Below are 22,342 nucleotides of genomic sequence, written 5' to 3'. Positions count from 1 at the left end.
AGGGAGATGTGCTGAACAAGAAATCTATTTATCTGCAAAATTTCCTCCTTGAGTATTCAGCTAGTAGTACATATGTGAGGATTAGGAATCCTGAGTGGTCAAGTGAATCATACTGGAAAACTATAATTTATTAATAATTTAATAAAATACTTAGATTGTTCCCTAGTCTTGTCTTATCTTTTGTTGTTTGTTTGTTTTTTTGGGCCTCACCTGGCATCGCTCAGGGGTTACTACTGGCTGTGCATTCAGAAATCACTCCTGGCAGGCTCAGGGGACCATATCAGATGCCAGGGATTAAACCTGGGTCTGTCCCAGGTAGGCTGCATGCAAGGCAAATGTCCTACCGCTGTGATATCGCCTGATCCCTTGTCTTATCTTAAATCAAGATCCAAAAGCAAACATTATTCTCAGATAACTTAATTGCATCCTAGAACAAAATCTGACAATATTTATAGATATGCAAATATACCAGCATAAAAATGGTCAGTTCCAAACATGTGGCATCCTGTCAAAAATTACCATTAAAATAGCAAAAATAGGGACAAAATAGGACTCATGGTGAGTATAAATTCAATCAACTGAAACTGCTTCAGAATTGTTACAAATGTTAGACCTAGCCTATAATGATTTGAAAAGACATTATTCCTGTAGAACACATACACACATCTATATGTACCACACACACATACAGATTTGGGATAAGGAAATATTAGAGAATACTCTATTCTATTTATATATATATTTATATTTTATATAAATTTATATTTATATATTTATATATATATATATGGTCCTCCATGCCTGCCAGGAGCTATTTCTGAGCAGACAGCCAGGAGTAACCCCTGAGCACCGCCGGGTGTGACCCAAAAACCAAAAAAAAAAAAAAAAAAAAAGAAAAGAAGAAATTCAATGTCCATATGTTTTACTGAAGCGTAGTTATGTCCATTTGTTCCTTGTCTATAACTGTTTTTGTGTTATAATGGTGTTGAATAGTTATTAAAGAAGATATACATTCTACCTCGAACATTTTGCCCTACCACTCAGTGTGCTACAAAATTGTCATATAAGTATAATTGAATACCTGGTGAATTCCTTATATACTACTGCACTGTGACATTTTATCCAAAGGGGGGGTGTATTAGTTTTTTATAACTGAAACCCAACTACAAACATGTTTGTAATCAGGATGCTTAAATAAATATATTCATTAAAGGGGCTGGAGTGATAGCACAGTGGTAGGGCGTTTGCCTTGCACGTGGCTGACCCAGGACAGATCTTGGTTTGATCCCCGGCGTCCCATATGTTCCCCAAGCCAGGAGTGATTTCTGAGCTCATAGCCAGGAGTAACCCCTGTGCATCACTGGGGGTGGCATAAAAACCAAAAAAAAAAAAGATATTAGTTAAAATATTACTATTGTGGGGGCTGGAGTGATAGCACAGAAGGTAGGGCATTTGCCTTGCACTTGGCCAATTGGATTCAATTCCTGGCATTCCATATGGTTCCCCAAGCCTGCCAGTAGTAATTCCTGAGCACAGATCCAGAGTAGTCCCTGAGAGTTGCCCAGTGTGGCCTCCAAACAAACAAAGGAACAAAAAAACTTACTATTGCATATCCATAATCTAAAAACAAAAATAAAAGTAAAAAAGTGAACTTTAAATCTCATAATTTGTATGAGGACTTTGCTGTGAGGTTTTTTTCATTTTGTTTTGTTTTGTTTTTGTTTTGGGGCCTGCTCAGAAATCACTCCTGGCTTGGGGGACCATATGGGATCCCAGGGGATCGAACTGCGGTCTGTCCTAGATTAGTGTGTGCAAGGCGAACACCCTACCACTTGTCCCACCACTCTAGCCTCGAGTTATTTTTGTATTTCAAATAGATAGCACTGTTTTGTGTTTATTATGCCATAAGATTATATGGTTCTAAAGATAAATATTAAAGATAAAGATTGTGTTTATTATGCCATAATATTATGTAGTTGTAATGATAAATGATTATTAAAATAGGTAGTTATCAAAATATTCCTAATCTCAGGAAAGCAGTATTTGGTAAAGCTAAGAGAATTCCATACTTACTCCCCCCCCCTTCCCAGCAAAATAATGAACTTTAAAAGGATCATGTCATCTTTAGAAGTCTCCATAAAGATAAGAAGTGAATGGGCCCGGAGAGATAGCACAGTGGCGTTTGCCTTGCAAGCAGCCGATCAGGACCAAAGGTGGTTGGTTCGAATCCCAGTGTCCCATATGGTCCCCCGTGCCTGCCAGGAGCTATTTCTGAGCAGGCAGTCAGGAGTAACCCCTGAGCATCGCCGGTTGTGACCCAAAAACCAAAAAAAAAAAAAAAAAAAGAAGTGAAAAAGAAAGGTGAAAATAAGTAAATTTCTGAGCAGCTCATTTTGCAGGTTAGCAAAAAATAATTGTAGAAGGTCAGTTAAAAATCATTCTCGAGGGGCCCGGAGAGATAGCACAGCGGTGTTTGCCTTGCAAGCAGCCAATCCAGGACCAAAGGTGGTTGGTTCGAATCCCAGTGTCCCATGTGGTCCCCCGTGCCTGCCAGGAGCTATTTCTGAGCAGACAGCCAGGAGTAACCCCTGAGCAATGCCGGGTGTGGCCCAAAAACTCTAAAAAAAAAAAAAAAAAAAAAAAAAATCATTCTCGAGTGCTGCATGAAAAACTTGTATTCAAAGGACATACACATATCTGATGATTAGCATTGTCATAATAGTTGTTCAAAAATAAAAGTTGAAGACATTAGGAGCTGGAGCGATAACACAGCGGTTGGGGTTTGCCTTGCACGCAGCCTATCCAAGATGGACTGTGTTTTGAATTCCAGCATCTCATGTGGTTCCTCAACCAGAAGCGATTTCTGAATGCAAAGCCAGGAGTAACCCCTTAAGAGTCACCAGTGTGCCCCAAAAACAAACAACAAAAATGTTGAAGACATTGATCATAACATTATTAGTCAATTACTAGTCAATTAAAAGCAAGGTAAGGGGGCCGAAGCTATTGCGCAGCAGTAGGGCGTTTGCCTTGCACGCGGCTGACCCAGGATGGACCTTGGTTCGATCCCCAGCATTCCATTGGTCCCCCAAGCCAGAAGCGATTTTTGAGCACATAGCCAGGAGTAACCCCTGAGTGTCACGGAAACAAAAACATAAACAAAAGCAAGGTAAGTTAAATTCCAGGCACTTGATCAGTTGACAAATATGATACTATTAGGCTCTTAGTTAATAGAAAAGTTTATTTACTTCTAACTTTGGGCCACACCTTATGGTGCTCAGCGCTTTCTTCTGGTAGTGCCAGAGATTCTAACTGAGGCCAACAACATGCAATAGTGAGAACCTTAACCCCATACAAGTTCTCTGACTCGCTGTATTGGTTGATTTTTTTGTTGGTGAGGAGCCAATGTTGAGTTTGAAGTTGCTGAAGAGTAAGTAAGCTGTTGGGAATCATTATTGTTAAAGGTGAAACTTATTTGCTTATGTAGACTTGGAAATCATTATCTGCTTTTGTCAAAAACAAAAGCTAACTAGGAGTTTTCGGGAGTGTGCTGGGGACTGAACACAGGGCCTCATACTAGCAAAGTCTGTGCTCCATCACAGGGCTACTGCCACAGCTTGAGAGCTGAGTATCTTGATATGCTTCACCATGCAGCAATTTGAAGTTTTTTAAATCAGTGGTATAAATTTATTAAGATATTTTGAGTCAAGGGGCTAGATTGAAATTGTTCTTCATAGGAAGAACAAACCACCTATAGTCACTATTATTAACACTGAATGGCTCTGGCTAGTAGCTTTTGACTTATGATGACTTAATACTGTCTTTTAATAAATTTAACCTAAAATTATAAGGCAAAACATCGATCATATGCTGTTCTCATTCTGAGATTAATATCATTATGAGGACTAGTATTTTAATCACAGATAATATAAAGTTTTAAATACTTCCATGTCAAAAAGTCAAATTAAGAAATTAGGTAATTATTATCAAAATAATGCTATTCTATTTTCACATAGTTGACTCAGAATAATTGTAAATCGTATGACTTTTTTTTGGATAATATAACTTTAACTTTGATGAGAAAAATGATTGAAATTAATTACAATCAGTTGGACAAGTATACATTATGGGATCAATATAACACTTTCTTGTTAACAAAAAAAGAGCTAAATTTTTGGCTTCTGAAAAGAAATTGCTTAAACATTGCTATTTGTGGAACAAAGTCTTCCAAAGTATCTAAAATGGCTACACATTATATTAGAGAATATCTAGTGATAAATGTACTGTCAATAAATCATTACCTGAGACTATAACACAATATCAGATAAATTGGTTATGTGCAATCAACTTGAGTTATATTATCCTAAAATTTAATTCACTAATATGACTCAAAATATCAGCTTCTATACATACTCAGGAGCATATATTTTCAGACATTCCTAGCTATTTCAAAATGATACTTATTATTATTAAGGAGTTCTTTGGTGAACAGTTACCTTGAAGCATGTCATAAAATAAAATATAGCTGATGATACATGATAAAATACTGTTAAAATCTATCTTACTTAGGTTAACTTGCTCAGAATGAGAATGTTATGAGTGATCAAATGATATCAGTCAGATGCTTATAAAAATCAGGTTGAAAAATATTTTCATTAATTTCTATGAAAAGTAACACTGTTAGAAACAACTAGTAAATAATGCAAGGTGAGAATAATGTTGACCTATGAGTATTATTTTGTTCTTTCGGTTGTATGAATACTTATTTAAAAAGAAAATGACCCAACTATAAAATACAGCTGCAAATAGGAATGCCTGATTTGCAGGTTTTCAGATTTGAATGGTGTTCAAGAAAAACATTAACACAAACAGTGACAAAAATCTAGCAAGTTTTGTGATGGTTATCTAATTACAGCAGCTAAAATTTTATTTTTGGCTAAACATACTTAGAACAGAAGGGCCGCCTTACATCTTACAGAGTGTTTCTACTTGGTTATGACACTTACCTGTTTTTTTAAGGTTGTGGTTCAGAACAGCATAGTTTACCTAATAAGCATATAGACATATGTAATATGTTCCCATGCATCTAGCACAAACATTTTAAAATAACAGAAGTGTACTTACTCCTTGAATTTGTGCTATATCTATGGCTAATATTGTTGTTAAGGCACCTGTGTTGTTTTCTTTATCATCAAACCAGGAAATATCCTAGAAAAAAGAAAAAAAAACATGGAATTATCATAAAAAAATTCATTTCTTTTTCTTTTTAGGGCCACACCCGGTGACACTCAGAGGTTACTCCTGGTTATGTGCTCAGAAATCGCTCCTGGTTTGGGGGAATCATATGGGACGCCTGGGAATCAGACTGCTGTTCATCATTCTAGATTAACACATGCAAGGCAAACGCCCTTCCACTTGTGCCACCATTCTGGTCCCAGAGATTCTTTTTTATTCTTTTTTATGTTTTTGTTTATTTGTTTTTGGGCCACACCTGGTGTTTTAGTTGAAGCACTGTGAAATACAGTTACAAAGATGTTAATGATTTTCAGTCATACAATGTCCAATACCCATTCCTTCATGGCTTACATTTCCCTCCACCTATGTTCCCATTCTCTCTCTCTCTCTCTCTCTCTCGCTCTCTCTCTCTCTCTTTCTCTTTTAGACATTGTGATTTGCAATATTATTACTGAAGGGGTATCATTTGTATCATCTTACCTCCTTTCAGCACCCAATTTTTGTACAGAGTGATTGTTTCCAACTATGATTGTCATAGTGGTTTCTTCTTTCCCCATCTGTACTTCCCTGCTCTTGTGGTAAGTATCATTCCATGTCTATTCCTTTCTCTCAGACTCAGTTCACTCACATAATATTCGTCATATCTATCCATGTATAAGGAAATTTATGACTTCATGTTCCTAACAGTTGCATCATATTTCATTGTGTAGATGTACCACAGTTTCTTTATCCACGATGAGTGTTCTGAGGCACTCGGGCTGTTTTCAGATTCTAACTATTGCAACAAACATAAAAGTGCATATGCTTTTTCTGCACTATGTCTTTTGGCCTGTATGGTATATTTCCAGGAGTGGTATTACTGGATCATATGGGAGCGTCATTTCTAGTTTTTGAGGAATGTTCATATTATTTTCCGACCAGTAGGCATTCCTATCAGTAATGAATGATAATTTCTTTCTCCTTCATCCATGTCAGCACTGATTTTTGTTTGTTTGTTTCTGTTTTGGGGCCATTCCTGGAGATGCTTAGGGGTTACTTTTGACTCTACACTCAGAAATTGCCCCTGAATGTCTTTGGAGACCCTATAGAATGTCAGGAATCGAACCCAGGTTCGTCCTGGGTCTGTCGAGTGCAAGGCAAATGCCCTACCACTGTGCTATCTCTTCATTCCCTGCTTGTTCATGTTCTGTAGGCTGTGTGCCAGTCTCTGTGGTGTGAGATGACATCTTATTATTGATAATGATGTGGAGTATTTTGACAGGTGTCTTTTGGCCATTAATATTTCTTTTTTGAGGAAGATTCTGTTAATCTTTTCTCCACATTTTTGATGGTGTTATATTTTTTCTTTACCAGTGCATACCAGCACCTCTCTTTCACATCTTAGATCTTAACCCCTTATCAGATGGGTATTAGGTGAATAGTTTTCTTCTAATTGTAGATAATCTTTGTGTCCGGGTCACCATTTCTTTTGAAGTGAAGCAGCTTCTGTAGTCAGATTTGTTTACCTAGACTTCCACTTGCTTGGTCTTATTTGAGAATCTGTCTCAGGATATTCAAGCTTGTTCCATTGATCTGAAGTTCTTCATTTATTCCAATACCATGTTGTTTTAATTCATTATCACTTTATAGTACATTTTAAAATTGGGGGAAATGATGCCTTCTATTTTCTCTTTACCAAGGTATGCTTTAGCCATTTATGGAAGTTTAATGTTCCCTATAAATTTCAGGAGTGTTTGATCTATTTATTTTAAAAATATCATGGATGATCTTATAGTGATTGCATTAAATCTGTACAATGTTTTGGAAAGTATTTTAATGTTGTTAATCCATGAGCAAGAGATGAGTTTCCACTTACTCATGACTTTTTTTTATTTTTTGCAGTAGTATTTTTAGGGTTTTTTTTTTTTTATATATCTCTCACATTTTTAGTTTAGTTGATTTTGAGGTACTTGATTTTCTGAGGGAGAATTGTGAATAGAATTTTTTTTACTTTTACAATATAATCATTGTATTGTTTTATTTTATTTATTTATTTATTTTTTTTTTTGGTTTTTGGGTCACACCCGGCAGTGCTCAGGGGTTATTCCTGGCTCCAGACTCAGAAATTGCTCCTGGCAGGCACGGGGGACCATATGGGATGCCGGGATTCGAACCGATGACCTCCTGCATGAAAGGCAAACACCTTACCTCCATGCTATCTCTCCGGCCCCTGTATTGTTTTATTTTAATAAAATGGTCTTTTGTTCATTTATCTAACAGAAGATTCAAAAGCAGAGATTACAAATAAAATAAAATTCTAACTATAGCCAGCTAATTTAAAAGTCTAAATATGTAATATCTTTATGACGTAAATAACTGAATTTCTTGTACTTTGCAAATTTAGAAAAACACATTTGCTTTTTTTCCCTTTTTCTTTCTTTCTTTCTTTTTTGTTTTTGGTCCACAACTGGCAACGCTCAAGTATTACTCCTGGATCTATGCTCAAGAATCTCTCCTGGCAGACTCAGGAGACAAAAATAAAATGACAGAATTAAACATGAGTTGGCCACCTGCCTGTAAGGCAAGCAAGTGCTTTACTCTCAGTATTATCACTCGAGCCCCTTCTTTTTTTCTTAATGAATATTTTTTAAATCTTTATATAAGCACTATGATTACAAACAAGTTTGTAGTTGGGTTTTAGTTATAAAAAAAGAATACCTTTCTTCACCAATGCAACATTCCCACCACCAATGGTTCCCCCTCTCCCTCCTACATCACCTCTTGCTTGTGTTCAAGACAGGCATTATTTTCAATCACTACCATTGTCATGTAGTTGGCAGTGTAGTTATTTCTATAACTAAACTCATCACTCTTTATATGGTAAGCTTCATATCGTGGACCAGTCCTTCCAGCCCTCATCTCTATTGTCTCTAGGTATTATTACAATGATGTCTTTTATTTTTCTTAAAACCACAGATGAGTGAGACTATACTGTGTCTAACTCTCTCCCTCTGACTTATTTCATGCAGCATACTAGTTTCCATGTATAGGAAAATTTCATGACTTCATTTTTCCTGATGATTGCATAATATTTCATTGTGTATATGTACAACAGTTTCTTCAGCTGCTCATTTGTTGTCAGGCATCTGGGTTGTTTCAAGATTCTTGCTATTATAAATAGTGCTGTAATGAATATAGGTGTGCAGAAGGCAATTTTTGTTGGGTTTTGGTGCTCCAAGGGTATAACCCTAGGATTAGTATAGCTGGATCATATGGGAGCTCAATTTCCAGTTTTTTTTTTTTTTGAGGAATCTACATATTGTTTTTTATAAAGCCTGGAATGCCATGTAGTCTAGTTCCTTTCTCCCCACATCCTCACCAGCACTGATTGTTCTTGTTCTATGTGATGTGTGCCAGCCTCTGTGGTATGAGATGGTACCTCATTGTTTTGATTTGCATCTCCTTGATGATTAGTGATGTGAAGCATTTTTTTCATGTGTCTTTTGGCCATTTGTATTTCTTCTTTGAGGAATTGTCTGTTTATTTATTCTCATTTTTTGATGTGGTTAGATTTTATTCCTTATTAAGTTCTGTCAGTGCTTTGTATTTCTTAGATATTAGCCCCTTATCTGATGGGTATTGGGTGAATAGTTTCTCCCATTCTGTGGGTAGACTTTATATCCTCATTACTATTTCCTTTGAGGTGCAGAAGCTTCTCAGCTTAATATAATCCCATCTGTTTATCTCCAGTTCCACTTGTTTTGACAATGCTGTTTCCTCCTTGAAGGTGCCTTTAGTCTCAAGTCATCAAGTGTTTACCATATTTTCCAGCGTATAAGACAACTTTTGAAACAAAAAAATTCAACCGAAAATCAGGGGTCATCTTATACGTCGAGTATATCCCGAAAAATGTTTCAATATGCCAGTAAATGAAAATTGTCTGAATATTGCCACAAAAAGAATTTTTCAAATCAATCCTGCCCCAATCACTGCAAGGCTGCTCCGACCGTCTCTCTAACTCAGCCAATCCAAGCCGGCTTTTTATGCATGCAAATTAGACAATATTCTGGACCGAATCTACACTGTAAAAAGCCTGCTCAGATTGGACAGAGTCAGAGAGGAAGTCCATTACAGTATAATCTTTGAACCTTTGCTTGTTGTGATTGGCTCACTGTGGTACATACAGTTGCAGCACAGGAACGTTCTGACTGATACAGCGAATATAGGCCTACACCTATGTTTTAACTGCAAAATTAGGGGGTCGTCTTATACACCCAGTCGTCTTATACACCGGCAAATATGGTACCTCCATGTTCTTCTATATATTTTATGTTTCCAGGAATGATATCAAGGTCTTTAGTCCATTTGGATTTGACCTTTGTGCATGGTGTTAGATGGAAGTCCCACTTGACATTTTTGCATGTGGCTGACTTGTTGTCCTAACATCACTTGTTGAAGAGGCTTTCTTTGCTCCATTTTGTGTTTCTTGTCCCTTTATCAAAATTAATTAATTGTATGTCTGGGGAATTTCTCTGAATACTCAAATCTATTCCATTGATCTAAGGGTTTGTCTTTATTCCAACACCAGAACCACAAAAACACAATACAGTAATGCCCTCTGCAAATCTATGTTTATAGAAGCACTATTTACAATAGCCAGAACCTGAAAATAACCCAGATGCACAACAACAGATGAGTGGTTAAAAAAGTGTTGTACATCTATAAAATGAAATACTATGCAGCTACTATAAGAAATGAAGTCATAAAATTTGTTCAGACATGGTTGGAGTTGGAGACTATTATGTTGAGTGAAATAAGACAGAGGGAGAGAGATAAGCACAGAATAGTCTCACTCATATGTGGGATTTAAGAAAAATAAAAGGCAGTATAATAATAACACCCAGAGACAATAGAGATAAGGGCTGAAAGGATGAGCCCACGATAACAAGCTTATCACAAAGAGTTGTAAGTGCAGTTAGAGATATAACTACACTACCAGCTACCATGACAACTGCATTTAGAGAAATACAATGACTGTCTTGAAGACAGGGAGGTGGTGGTGGAAGGTAGGAAATGGGAGGACAATAGTGGCAGGAAAGTTGCAGTGGTGAAGGAGGTGCGCATTTTATGGCTGAAACCAAATTATAAACATGTTTGTAACTGTGTGCTTAAATAATTTAAAAAAATAAATTGATGGTGATGAAAAGCTAAAAGCTCTAACATTTACAAACACACACATATATTTGGTTTTTGGGTCACACTAGGCTATGCTCAGGGATTACTCTTGGCCCTGTGCTCAGAAGTTGCTCCTGTCAGGCTCGGGGGACCATATGGGATGCTGGGATTCGAACCAGGGTCTGTCCTCTGTTGACTACACACAAAGCAGTTGCCTTATAACTGTGCTATCACTCTGACCCTACAGACATATTTTAATAAGAAAAAAATGAATTAAACACTGACCTGATATAACATGGCTTTAAATGCCAAGTGTCTTAATCTCATGGTTAAAGTTTCTCCTGCTCTTCCATAAAACAATCCCTAAAAAGCAAAATTAAAATGTAAATTTAGTCTTAGTTTCCTTTTTGATTTATTTTTAACATTAGTTTTCATATTTAGAAATGCATATTTTACTTTCCTAGTAATACAACTAAGGAGGATATAAAATATTACTCATATTCATGCTTAACAATTCATCAAAATTTTACCTGAATGAAATAACTGATAAAGCATATCACACCCAAAATGACAAATATTATGGAATAAATTTCTGCATCATGCTTTAACGTGGTTTTATCATCATTTTCAAACATCTGAAATGGAATAAATTTTTTTAAACAGGCAATTAATGGAAATATAAAAAATATACAATTTTATCCTAATGTGGATTTTTACAGAATAGTATATATACATTTTGGTTGAAAAAGCATATAGTATTTTATCCTTTATATTAATTATAATCGGTAAAAGCATGTTGTTAGTTCTCTTAAGCCATGCAATATGGGATTAGACAATTTCTCAGCTTGCTCTATTTATACTATTAAACTAGCATAGTCATTTTTTCTTTTTTTTGGTTTTTGGACCACACCTAGTGGGGTTCTGGGGTTACCCTTAGCTCTGCACTAAGAAATCTCTGCTGGTAGGCTCGGGGTCCAAATGGGATGTGGCAATTGAACCCTTGATCCATCCCAGGTTGGTCGCTTGCAATGCTATCACTCAGGCCCCAAACTAGCACATTACCAAAAAAAAAAAAAATAGTATCAACAATTATTTCTAGTAAATTCTGATAAGTCAGGTTTCTTAGTATCATTCTATTTGTAAAGTGAAATATGAGGTCTTTAAAAATATCCCAGAAATTATTCTTCAAATAATAGACATTGGCATTTGGTAAACCAAATGTAGTTGGACAAATCCAGCCAACGCAACCCAACTTCAGTGAGCTCCTTGAATTCTTTAACTTGTCTGAGTCCTGTGACACAATCTCAAACTTCGTTGCTTCCCCATCTTGAGCTAGCTGGTACTAAAAAAATTGGCTATTGTTCAGACCAGTTGAAAGGAGAGCAGTTGTCTTTGTCTAATTTATTGCTTCAGTGCTTTGGAATGCTGATACAGCACTGGAGTCAAAATTAGAAAACAAAGCAATTTCTTCACTGATCTCCCAGTCAACAAGAGTCAGCCAAATGCTTCACAATTGAATCTGGTTTATCCCCTGACATCAGTACTTAACCTTCCTATTATGGATTTCACTAGCAGTGATACATAAGTCCCAGTTTTGTTCCTTAAAAGACAGAGTAAAAATTCCTTTAGGACCTATGTTGTTTAAAATTGTCAAAAAGTGTCTTAGTTTTACTTACAGTGATGATTTTTGCAAAGATGATAGAAAATAGTGGATGAACAGCTCCATTTAAAACAGAAGCCAAAGTCCCCAGAACTATAGAAGGCCACTCAGACTTGATTAATTTAAAGATGGTTAACAGAGACACTTCAGGAAGATGTGCCTATATTTAGGAAAATACCTTGGTTAAAATTCCAGTTTAATTGAAGCACAGAACCTATGGAGATAAATCGATCTAAAAGCAAACTCTAATGTAAAATATCGAATAGAAGGCAAAGTGGAAAGTAGCATTTTTCTTAGAAAATATTTTAGTGTTCATGTGCATTACTGATAATGACACTTAAACATAAAATAAAGGAATATTATTTAAAAGTGACTGCAATTTTTCACCTTTCTGGCTTTCACTCAGTTGCCACCATTTAAAAAATAAAAGCACAGGTTCTGAAAACTAAGACATATTTTTCTTGGTGCCTGTTAAACTCGGTGGAGTAAAAAATACTCTAAGATGAGACAAACATCTGGGAATGAAATAGCAGAGAAAGTGAAGTAGAACAGATTTTAGGGTCGAAAGTTTTCAAGATTCCTGATTTATTTACACAAAAAAAATTTTTTTTGATTTCTTGGTGAAAACTGGCTTTAGAGTAGCCAAGAGATGGTTCAGTGGTCAGAGGTTGATGCTTTTCCAAGATCAAAATAAAAAATCTGGCATTGTATTACCTCCCCATACTACTAACAGCAACACCCTAAGCATAGTCATGAAGCTCTCCGAGAATTTCTGGGCAGTCCAACAAAGCTCAAGCACTTCCTCCTCATCCTCAGGTGCTAGCATTGATCTGTGAGGCCCAGTTGGCCAAGGATTTCTGGGAATGGACCCAGAGCCTCATGAGACTGTTTGGGAGGCACTCCCAACAAATGTCTTGGTTTTCATTTAAAAATAAAATGCTGTAATGTCTGACTTCTATTACTTCAACTTGCTAAGTTCTCTTATCTTTAGGAGGGAGTCATACCAATCCCCATTCTGTAGGAGTTTTAAATGTAAGAGTTTACAAACAGTAAGTACTCAATATATATTAATTGTTGATGTTATTGTTACAGGGGAACATCTATACATATATCTATTATGAAAAACACCAACTTTTAATTTATTTACTTTTTTTTTTTTTTGGTTTTTGGGCCACACCCGGCGGTGCTCAGGGGATACTCCTGGCTGTCTGCTCAGAAATAGCTCCTGGCAGGCACGGGGGACCATATGGGACACTGGGATTCGAAACAACCACCTTTGGTCCTGGATCGGCTGCTTGCAAGGCAAACGCCACTGTGCTATCTCTCCGGGCCCATTTATTTACATTTTGGGGCTCACATCCAGTGAGTCTTATACTTCTGGTTCTGCACTCTAGATTTTATCTGGTGTTGCTCCAGGGACCATATAGGATTCTGGGGATCAAACAGAATCAGCTATGTACAAGGCAAGTGCCCTACCTGCTGTGGTATCTTTCCAGCCCAAAAAGCAGATTTATGAAGTGAAAGCTCAATAAGACCTTTCAGGATGTGTGCAGTGACCCAGGGATGTAGTATTATAGTGAACACTGAATAAATAATATTATGATGTGCTTGTTTTGCACTTGTTTTTAGATATATAGTGTATTTATTAATCTATGTTTGTGGTTAGGAATTATTTTGAGTAGGAAAGGTATAAAGTAAAGATATTACATACATTAAAACTTTTTTTTGGGGTCAGAGAAATAGCACAGCAGTAGGCCTTTTTGCTTTGCATGCAGCCAATCCAGAACAGAAGGTGGTTCAAATCCCAGCATCCCATATGATCCGCCGAGCCTGCCAGGAGCAATTTCTGAGTGCAGAGCCAGGAGGAATCCCTGAACACCGCCAGGTGTGACCCCCCCTCCCAAAAGATAAACTTTCTTTTGTTTTTTTTTTTTTGTTTTTGGACCACACCCAGCTGCACTCAGGGGTTCCTCCTGGTTCTGAGCTCAGAAATCACTCCTGGCAGGCTGGGGACCATATGGGATGTCAGGAATCAAACCCTAATATCTCCTTGGTGGCAGCATGGTAGGCAAATGCCCTACTGCTATGCTATCTCTCTGGCCCCACATTAAGCTTTCTAATATTTTTTTCTTGAAGTCATAAACTTTATGAAGCTGACAATCAAAGAATTTTTTAGGAAGGGCTATAGAACAGTTCATTATTCTTGCTTTGATTTTACGCTGCCAACTATATTAGACATTTTGTTATTTGAACAATAGATCTTTTAAGGTGCTTATGTCTGTAAATACTATTTTTTAGGATGGCTAAACCACAATTGTACTTTTTAAAAATAAGTTTATCACTATTTTCCTTCTGAAGTTTTTAATATCATTGTCATAAGGAGACTCATTTTTCTGCAGGAGACTTGCCCAAAGATAATAAGTACATTTAAAAAGTTAATTCTAATGTTGTACCAATTATTTATGCTAAGCAGAGATTTTATTTGGGAGTGAAACAAAGGCTTAGTGTCCTGAGAATTTCCACTATAAGTTATGAAACTTGCAGTGTCCCATTTGCAAGATAGGTGCTCTGAGCCATTCCTTCGGTTCCCTACAGAATTTTTCCTTTTATATTTTCTCCTTATAAAGCATATAGTTTCAATAACATAGTTATATTATAGAATATTATATATTGTATGTTATTTGTTATTTTATATTATATATTTTGTTATATAGTAATGAAATGCCTATAAAAATCTAATGAAAATCACAAAAATTTGATATCACAAAAGTCAGCCACACGTATGTAATATCAAATTTTTGTGATTTTCATTAGTGCTTTTAAAGGCATATTGGTATTTTTTGGGGGGTTCACACCCAGTGGTGCTCAAGGGTTACTCCTGGCTGTCTGCTCAGAAATAGCTCCTGGCAGGCACGGGGGACCATATGGGACACCGGGATTCGAACCAACCACCTTTGGTCCTGGATCGGCTGCTTGCAAGGCAAACGCTGCTGTGCTATCTAATCTAGGAAGATTAAGAAAAATTTCTTAAAATTTTTCTTAATCTCTAGGAAGATTCCTGCATAGTTAAAGCTTTTCTTCATACTCTACTTTCACAGTAGGTACCTATAGAATACTGGTTTCTTCTTTTTTAAATATTAAATGATATTTTTATTTAAGCACCCTGTTTATAAACATGTTTGTAGTTGGGTTGTAATCATAAAAAGAACACCCCCCATTCACCAGTGCAACATTTCCACCACCAATGCCCCCCCATCTCCCTTCTTTCCTCCCCCTTGCCAGTATTTGAGACAGGCATTCTATTTCACTCACTCACTAACTGTCCTGATAATTTTCAGTGTAGTTATTTCTCTAACTGCACTTACCACCTTTTGTGGTAAGCTTCATATCATGAGCTGGTCCTATCAAATCCTCATCTCTATTGTCTCTGGGTATTATTACAGCAATGTGTTTTTATTTTTCTTAGAAACCCGCAAATGAATTAGACTATTCTATGTCTATCTTTTTCACTCTGAATTATTTCGCTCAGCATAATAGTTTCCATGTTCATCCATGTATGGGAAAATCAAATTTCTTCATCTCTCCTGATGGCTGCATAGTATTCCATTATGTATGTGTACCACAGTTTCTTTAGCCACTCATCTGACTCATCTGTTGTCATGCATCTGGGTTGTTTTCAATTTCTGGCTATTATAAATAGCCAGCTGCAATGAATATAGGTGTGCAGAGGTATTTTTTTGTGTTCCATCTATAAATAGGAATAGAATAGCTGAATCATATGGGAGCTCAGTGTCAAGTTTTTTGAGGAATCTCCATATTATTTTCCATAAAGCCTGGCCTACAGGTTTCTTTTAGGTTCTAGAAAGCTGGAGCTTTCTCTAGATCTTGGCTGTACCAGAAAAGTGATAGCCATGGTCCCATTAGCTTTCTTTAGGCAGAGAGAATGCTGAAATGAGAGACCATATCTCAGGAGAGGAGATAGTAACATTTACTTGCAGATATTACATGCATGGGCTGGTGACACACATATGCGCTCAGGACTTACTTCTGGCTCTTGGCTCTGGGATCACTCCAGGCTGAACTTGGGGAATCAAGCATTGCTAATGACTGAGTTGGGTTTGGCTGTGTTCAAGGCAAGCACCTTAATCTCTGTGCTATCTATTCATCCCCAAAACATTACCTTTCTATATTGGGTGGATTCTTCTGATTCATTCTTAGAGTCTGACTTGAAGCTATTTGTTGAACAAAGAGGAACACAGCTGGCAGCTTTCTCGGTCAAATGTGTATTAGATTCCATCTGTTCATCAGCTTTTTTAATCTCCTAAAGTGAAGAATCGATATGTTACTATTCAAAAATGCCTTAAAATTCTAAGTAATGTAATAAAGCATTTTAATGCAATATAATATTTATATTATATTATTTATATTCATATTACATATTGTTATCGAATATGGAATATTTTTGTACAGTTCCTTTTTGTGTGTTTGCTTTGTTTTGGGGCACAAATGGCAATGTTCAGGACTTTTTTATGGCTCTCCACTTAGGAATTATTCCTGCTGGACTCAGTAACGGTGGGGTGCTGATGATCAAATCCGGCTAGATTGCATGCAATATAGCAAATACAAATCACTGAAGTAGTGCTCCAGCTCTTTATGCAATTCTGGCTGAAGTTTTTGGCCTTGATATAAAGCTACTAAAGTTATATGTTCAAATCATCCTAAAATGTTAGTGACTTCACAGTAACGAATTGTATCTTTCTTTCTAAAGACCTTTATATATTAGTGGAAAACAACAACATTTAGTTCAAAATAATTATTCCAGTTAAAGAGATTTGATCCTAACACAAGACGGTTTGCGAGAGTGACAACTCAAAGATAATATTTTTATGATCTTTTTCTTCATAACTTTCTCTGGACTTTATACATTTTGGTTGGTTTGTTTTGGGGCCATACCTGGAGGTGCTCAGGGTTACTCCTAGCTCTGTTCTCAGAAATTGCTCCTGACAGACTGAGGAGACCATATGGGATGCCAAAGATCAAACCCACCCTAGCCCAGGTTGGCAGTGCAAGGCAAATGCCCTACTGCTGTGCTATCACTCCAGCTCCATGGGCTTTATTTCTAAGATGTAATCAGGCCCTTAAAAAAGAGACCCATCCTGATGCAGAGAAGATCTTAGGAGATCTTATCATTCTTTCTAATTCCCAATTAAACTCATAAGAAAGCAAAATTGGTGAATTCAGCTCCTGAAGAAGAAATTCCAAAGAAGCTAGGTTAACCTTAAACAAAGTGTTTAATAGGAAAAACAACAACAACAAAAAAATTTATTTACTGGTTAGTTTATTTTTAGATTTTATGTTACTTATAGAAATGAGGCCATTTACAAAAATAGAGGATACACTCAGAGGTATTTTTATGGGAGCATGGGATTGGGTCCTTGGGGACCAAATTCAGGGTTTCACACAGCAAAGAATGTGTTCCATTGAGTTATCTACCACTTTGGTCTTGAAATGTGACGAGTTTTAATGAAATAAGAGATTAACTTTCTTTGGATGTGAAGTAACTATGATTATTTTTTTTTATTTTTATATCTATCTTTATTTAAACAGCTTGATTACAAATATGATTGTAGTTGGGTTTCAGTCATGCAAAGAACACCACCCTTCACCAGTTCAACATTCCCATCACCAATGTCACAGATCTCCTTCCTCCCCACCCCACCCCCGCCTGTACTCTAGACAGGCTTCTATTTCCCTCGTTCATTCACATTGTTATGCTAGTTCTCAATGCAGTTATTTCTCTAACAACACTCATCACTCTTTGTGGTGAGCTTAATGTAGTATGCTGGACCTTTCAGCCCTCCTCTCTTTTATCTCTGAGAATTACTGCAAAAATGTCTTCCATTTTTCTTAAAACCCATAGATGAGTGAGATTGTTCTGCGTTTTTCTCTCTCTCCGTCTGACTTATTTCACTCAGCATAATAGATTCCATGTACATTCATGTATAGGAAAATTTCATGACTTCAACTAACTATGATTATTGTCCAAAAAATTATATATAAGGAGGGATAAAATATATGGCTTTTTAGACCAGGGTAGGGAGTGTTTAATGTCTGTATATTACTACAAATATGTTTACTATGCTAACATTTTAATCGAATACTCCTATATGCTACCACTTCTTTTTTTTTTCCATATAACCAAGAAACAAATGTTTACTTTAGCTTGATTTTAAGTGAATCACTGTGATTTAAAGTGAATACAGTGACATAGTTTTTCATCATTGATTTTCTATCATAAAAAGTCCCAACACACATTCCTTCACCAGTCGACATTTCCCACCATATTTGGCTTTTTTTTTTTTTTTTGGTTTTGCTTTCAGAAGTTATATACTTTTGGGTTTTTTTGTTTTTTTTTTTTTTTGGTTTCAGAAGCTATATACTTTGTAGAAAGTTTACAATAAATTTCAATATCTTTCTTCTTCTTTTTTTTTTTTTTTTTGGTTTTTGGGCCACACCCAGCGTTGCTCAGGGGTTACTCCTGGCTGTCTGCTCAGAAATAGCTCCTGGCAGGCACGGGGGACCATATGGGACACCAGGATTCCAACCAACCACCTTTGGTCCTAGATTGGCTGCTTGCAAGGCAAACACCGCTGTGCTATCTCTCCGGGCCCTCAATATCTTTCTAAGGAAGTGACTTAATTGTTCAAAGATCAATCTTTTTCCTGAGAAGGTTATCCAACAAAACAACAAGATTTGATATTTATCTCTTCCTATTGCTTTTAGCTTCATTGTAACAAAAATTCGCTAAAGTAATATTCCTATAAATAATCATATGATTCAGAATAAATAAGTATAACATTTATTTCCATGAATCAAACTTTCCTTAAAAGTTGTATTGCGTTATAGTAGTTTTAAGAAGAGTCACCTATGAGCCTAAGTAAAGTATAGTGGTTAGGGTGCTTGCCTTGCATGCAAGTAACTAGTGTTTGAACTTGGCATTACATATGCAATGAGCCCCGAGGCACATCAGATGCGAATCCTAAGCGCAGAGCCAGATGGGGTATAGCTTCGTGTTTTCCAGAAACAAACAAAAAAAATGAATGAAAGAAGAGTTGTATAGCTCAATTTGTGTCAAAAAATTGGGACCGGAGGGATAGCATGGAGGTAAGGCATTTGCCTTTCATGCAGAAGGTCAGTGGTTCAAATCCCGGCATCCCATATGGTCCCTTGTGCCTGCCAGGAGTGATTTCTGAGCGTAGAGCCAGGAGTAACCCCTGAGCACTGCCGGGTGTGACCCAAAAACCAAAAAAAAAAAAAAAAAAAAAAAAAAAAAAAAAAAGAGAGAGAGAGAAATTATAGACATCTGAAGTGAATGAATATATTTATATCATAATTCATTAATCAGCATCTACCATTTTCCCTACGTTAAAAATTAGAAAACTGAGGCCCAGAAAACTGAAACAAATGTGCAAAGTCCTAAAACAGTTAAGTGGCAGTGTCATGCTGTTATGCTGCTTCTTGGAATTGATTTTCTTATTAGTACCTCTTTGTAATATAGTAGTTAATTCCCTGAAGAAAAGTTTAGGTTTTATGCATGTACTATGTAAGAATACTGTATTATATTTTATAGAATCGAAACAAAAATTACAGTATATAGATTCCGACTGATCTGGATCTGACCATTAAAACTATGTAACTTATTTCTAGTACCCTTGGCAATAGTAGGTGTTATATATCCATTATCTCTTTACATTTCATCAAATTACTTAGAATGATACTGGGACATTAGAGACCCAGCAACCTTGGTTACCTTGTGAAATCCAAGATAACAATCAAAAACTTCTGTTTCTTATACCGTATTTTTTTTGGTTTTTGGGCCACACCCGGCAGTGCTCAGGGGTTACTCCTGGCTATCTGCTCAGAAATAGCTCCTGACAGGCACGGGGGACCATATGGGACACTGGGATTCGAACCAACCACCTTTGGTCCTGGATCAGCTGCTTGCAAGAAAAACACCGCTGTGCAATCTCTCCGGGCCCCTAATACTGTATTTTTAAAAAGTAAAAACAAAATTAAAACTTTGCTAGCATAATGTTATGCCAGTGAACATTTACCTGTGACATTGCCAGTGAATAATATAGACCTTGTTTTGCCATTAATTCAGCATGTGTTCCCGTTTCCACCACTAGACCATCTTTTATGGTCACAATCAGATCTGCATTTCGAATCGTGGAAAGCCGATGAGCTACAACAATTGTAGTCCGACCTTTGCTTGCCTATGGAAATTAAGCATAGAAACCATAACTTTAAAAAGGAATGCATGCTTAGATATTAAGAAAACTTATTGTAGCATTACTGTGCCCTATATATAATATATAAAAGTATGAACTCTCATGGTTTGAGTTTAAAAGATTACCATATTGCAGAAACAGATGAGCAGTTTTTATGAACAGATTAGTAAGACTAATGGTAGGATTGGAATCAGTTGTTTCAATAAAAGCTCATAATAGTTCATCTGAAACACAGAATGTTAGATGTTATTGTACTAAGCATGCTAATTAAGTATGAATGTAAGCCTCCTCATATGTAGAGCTCAGATACATTGCAATTTGTAAGGCAGACTCTCTTGTTCAACAATTTTTACATCATTGATGTCTAGAATTACAATTTCTGGCTTTAAATTTTGTTTCTTTTCTTTTGGGGTCACACCTGGTTGTGCTCACGTTTACTCCTCGAGGTTTCAGAGAACCATATAGGGTGCAGAAATTGAATCCATGTCTGCTGCTTGTAAGGCAAGCACTTTCCCCACTGTACTATCTCTGTGCTTCCATAAATCTTATTTCTATTCTTTTCTGAGTATATAATCTTATGTCAGCTACTTCACTTACTTCACTGAATCTTAGTCTTCATTTCTTAGGGAAATTTGTTCTAACTATATTTTAGGGGTGTAGTGCAGATTAATGCTCTTGATATTAGAGTAGTATTGAATGTAGAACTCAGGCAAATAGAAAGACTCATGAATTAGCTCATTCTGCAGTGACAAATGCTCAACTCTAAGTTGTTGAGGCTAAGCAGACAATCACAGGAGAACACTTAGGTTGCTACTGAGGTCCACTGAACTTTGATAATGGCAACTGGTACTAGTGAATTCAAATCTTGCAGTAACTATTATCTTGTTAAATACTGTTAGTTGGTAAATAGGGGCAAAAGCACCAGTCATTGAACAGGCCTACTGAACTTTGAGTTTTTTTTTAATAATAATTTTTTTTTGGTTTTTGGGCCACACCCAGCAACCCAGGGGTTACTCCTGGCTGTCTGCTCAGAAATAGCTCCTGGCAGGCATGGGGGACCATATGGGACACCGGGATTTGAACCAACCACCTTTGGTCCTGATCGGCTGCTTGCAAGGCAAATGCCGCTGTGCTATCTCTCCAGGCCCTTAAATAATAATTTTTATTGTGACCAAAGAGTGAATAACAAATCTTTCACAGAAGTATTTAAGATATTTAGTGACAATGAATCAGGGCCATTCCCACTCCCTCCCTCCACTCCTTTTCCCAGCATGTGTCCCGTATCTCTCCTTTGTCCCCCGGAGTGCTAGTGAAACTGTTCCCCTCTGTGTATAGCTTGTTGTAGATAGGGTATCAATTCTGTTGTTGACTTTAGGTTTGATGTTTAAGTCGGATCATTTTTTAATTCCACTCAATGTTCATATGAGTGTTTGGTCCTGGTACCGTTGATTTACCGTTCAATTCATGAGGCAGAACAAGATGATTCAAGTTGTGTGATTCTGTTGGAAAAAGACAAAGGAAAAAAAGAAAAGAAAAGAAAGAGTAGAAAAACATAGCAAAACAAAACAAAAACAAGAAAATCTAATAGTTTTTACAAAAAAAGAAAAAGATAGCAACTACCAAAAATATAAAAAGTACCTAGCAGTAAAAAAAAAATCACCAAATAAAAATCACAAGAATTAAAAGAAAGAAAAAAGGAAGAAAAAAGAGGAAAAGTAAAAAAAGAAAAAGAAGAACAAAAAAAGGAGTGCTGGTGTGGCAAGGTTTGTGCTCCCTCCCCCACCTTTTTTTTTTTTTTTTGCTTGCATAGGCACAGCAAGTATTGGGGAAGTAAGAAAGGGAATTCCCTTGGCTGAAGAGATTCAGGGTTTCTTCTCCCTTGATGCATACTGTCATGGGAATAACTATTGGCTCCATACATGCTCATTACCACACCCCAAGGTCTTTTTTTTGTGGTTCCAGGAAACTTTTCTGCTCAGTTGTGGATGATAAAATCAGGCCACTG

The 22,342-nt window shown here is 36.6% G+C and overlaps 1 protein-coding gene across 1 annotated transcript in view; it reads right to left on the bottom strand.

Annotated features, from left to right (window-relative positions):
* ABCB5 (ATP binding cassette subfamily B member 5) overlaps positions 1-22,342 on the bottom strand; it is a 101,020-nt gene that overhangs the window by 31,227 nt on the left and 47,451 nt on the right. The window contains exons 13-18 of the mRNA XM_049785979.1: positions 20,161-20,322; positions 16,227-16,367; positions 12,063-12,206; positions 10,917-11,021; positions 10,672-10,749; positions 5,122-5,205 (exon numbers count right to left, since the gene is read on the bottom strand). Of these exons, the coding sequence (XP_049641936.1) occupies positions 5,122-5,205; positions 10,672-10,749; positions 10,917-11,021; positions 12,063-12,206; positions 16,227-16,367; positions 20,161-20,322 (714 nt within the window). The remainder of the gene's footprint in view (positions 1-5,121; positions 5,206-10,671; positions 10,750-10,916; positions 11,022-12,062; positions 12,207-16,226; positions 16,368-20,160; positions 20,323-22,342) is intronic.

Source organism: Suncus etruscus, chromosome 13, assembly GCF_024139225.1.
Source record: "Suncus etruscus isolate mSunEtr1 chromosome 13, mSunEtr1.pri.cur, whole genome shotgun sequence".
Lineage (NCBI taxonomy): Eukaryota > Metazoa > Chordata > Mammalia > Eulipotyphla > Soricidae > Suncus > Suncus etruscus.
The sequence above is the reverse complement of the archived record's forward strand: the minus strand, read 5'-3'. Positions and strand labels throughout refer to the sequence as shown.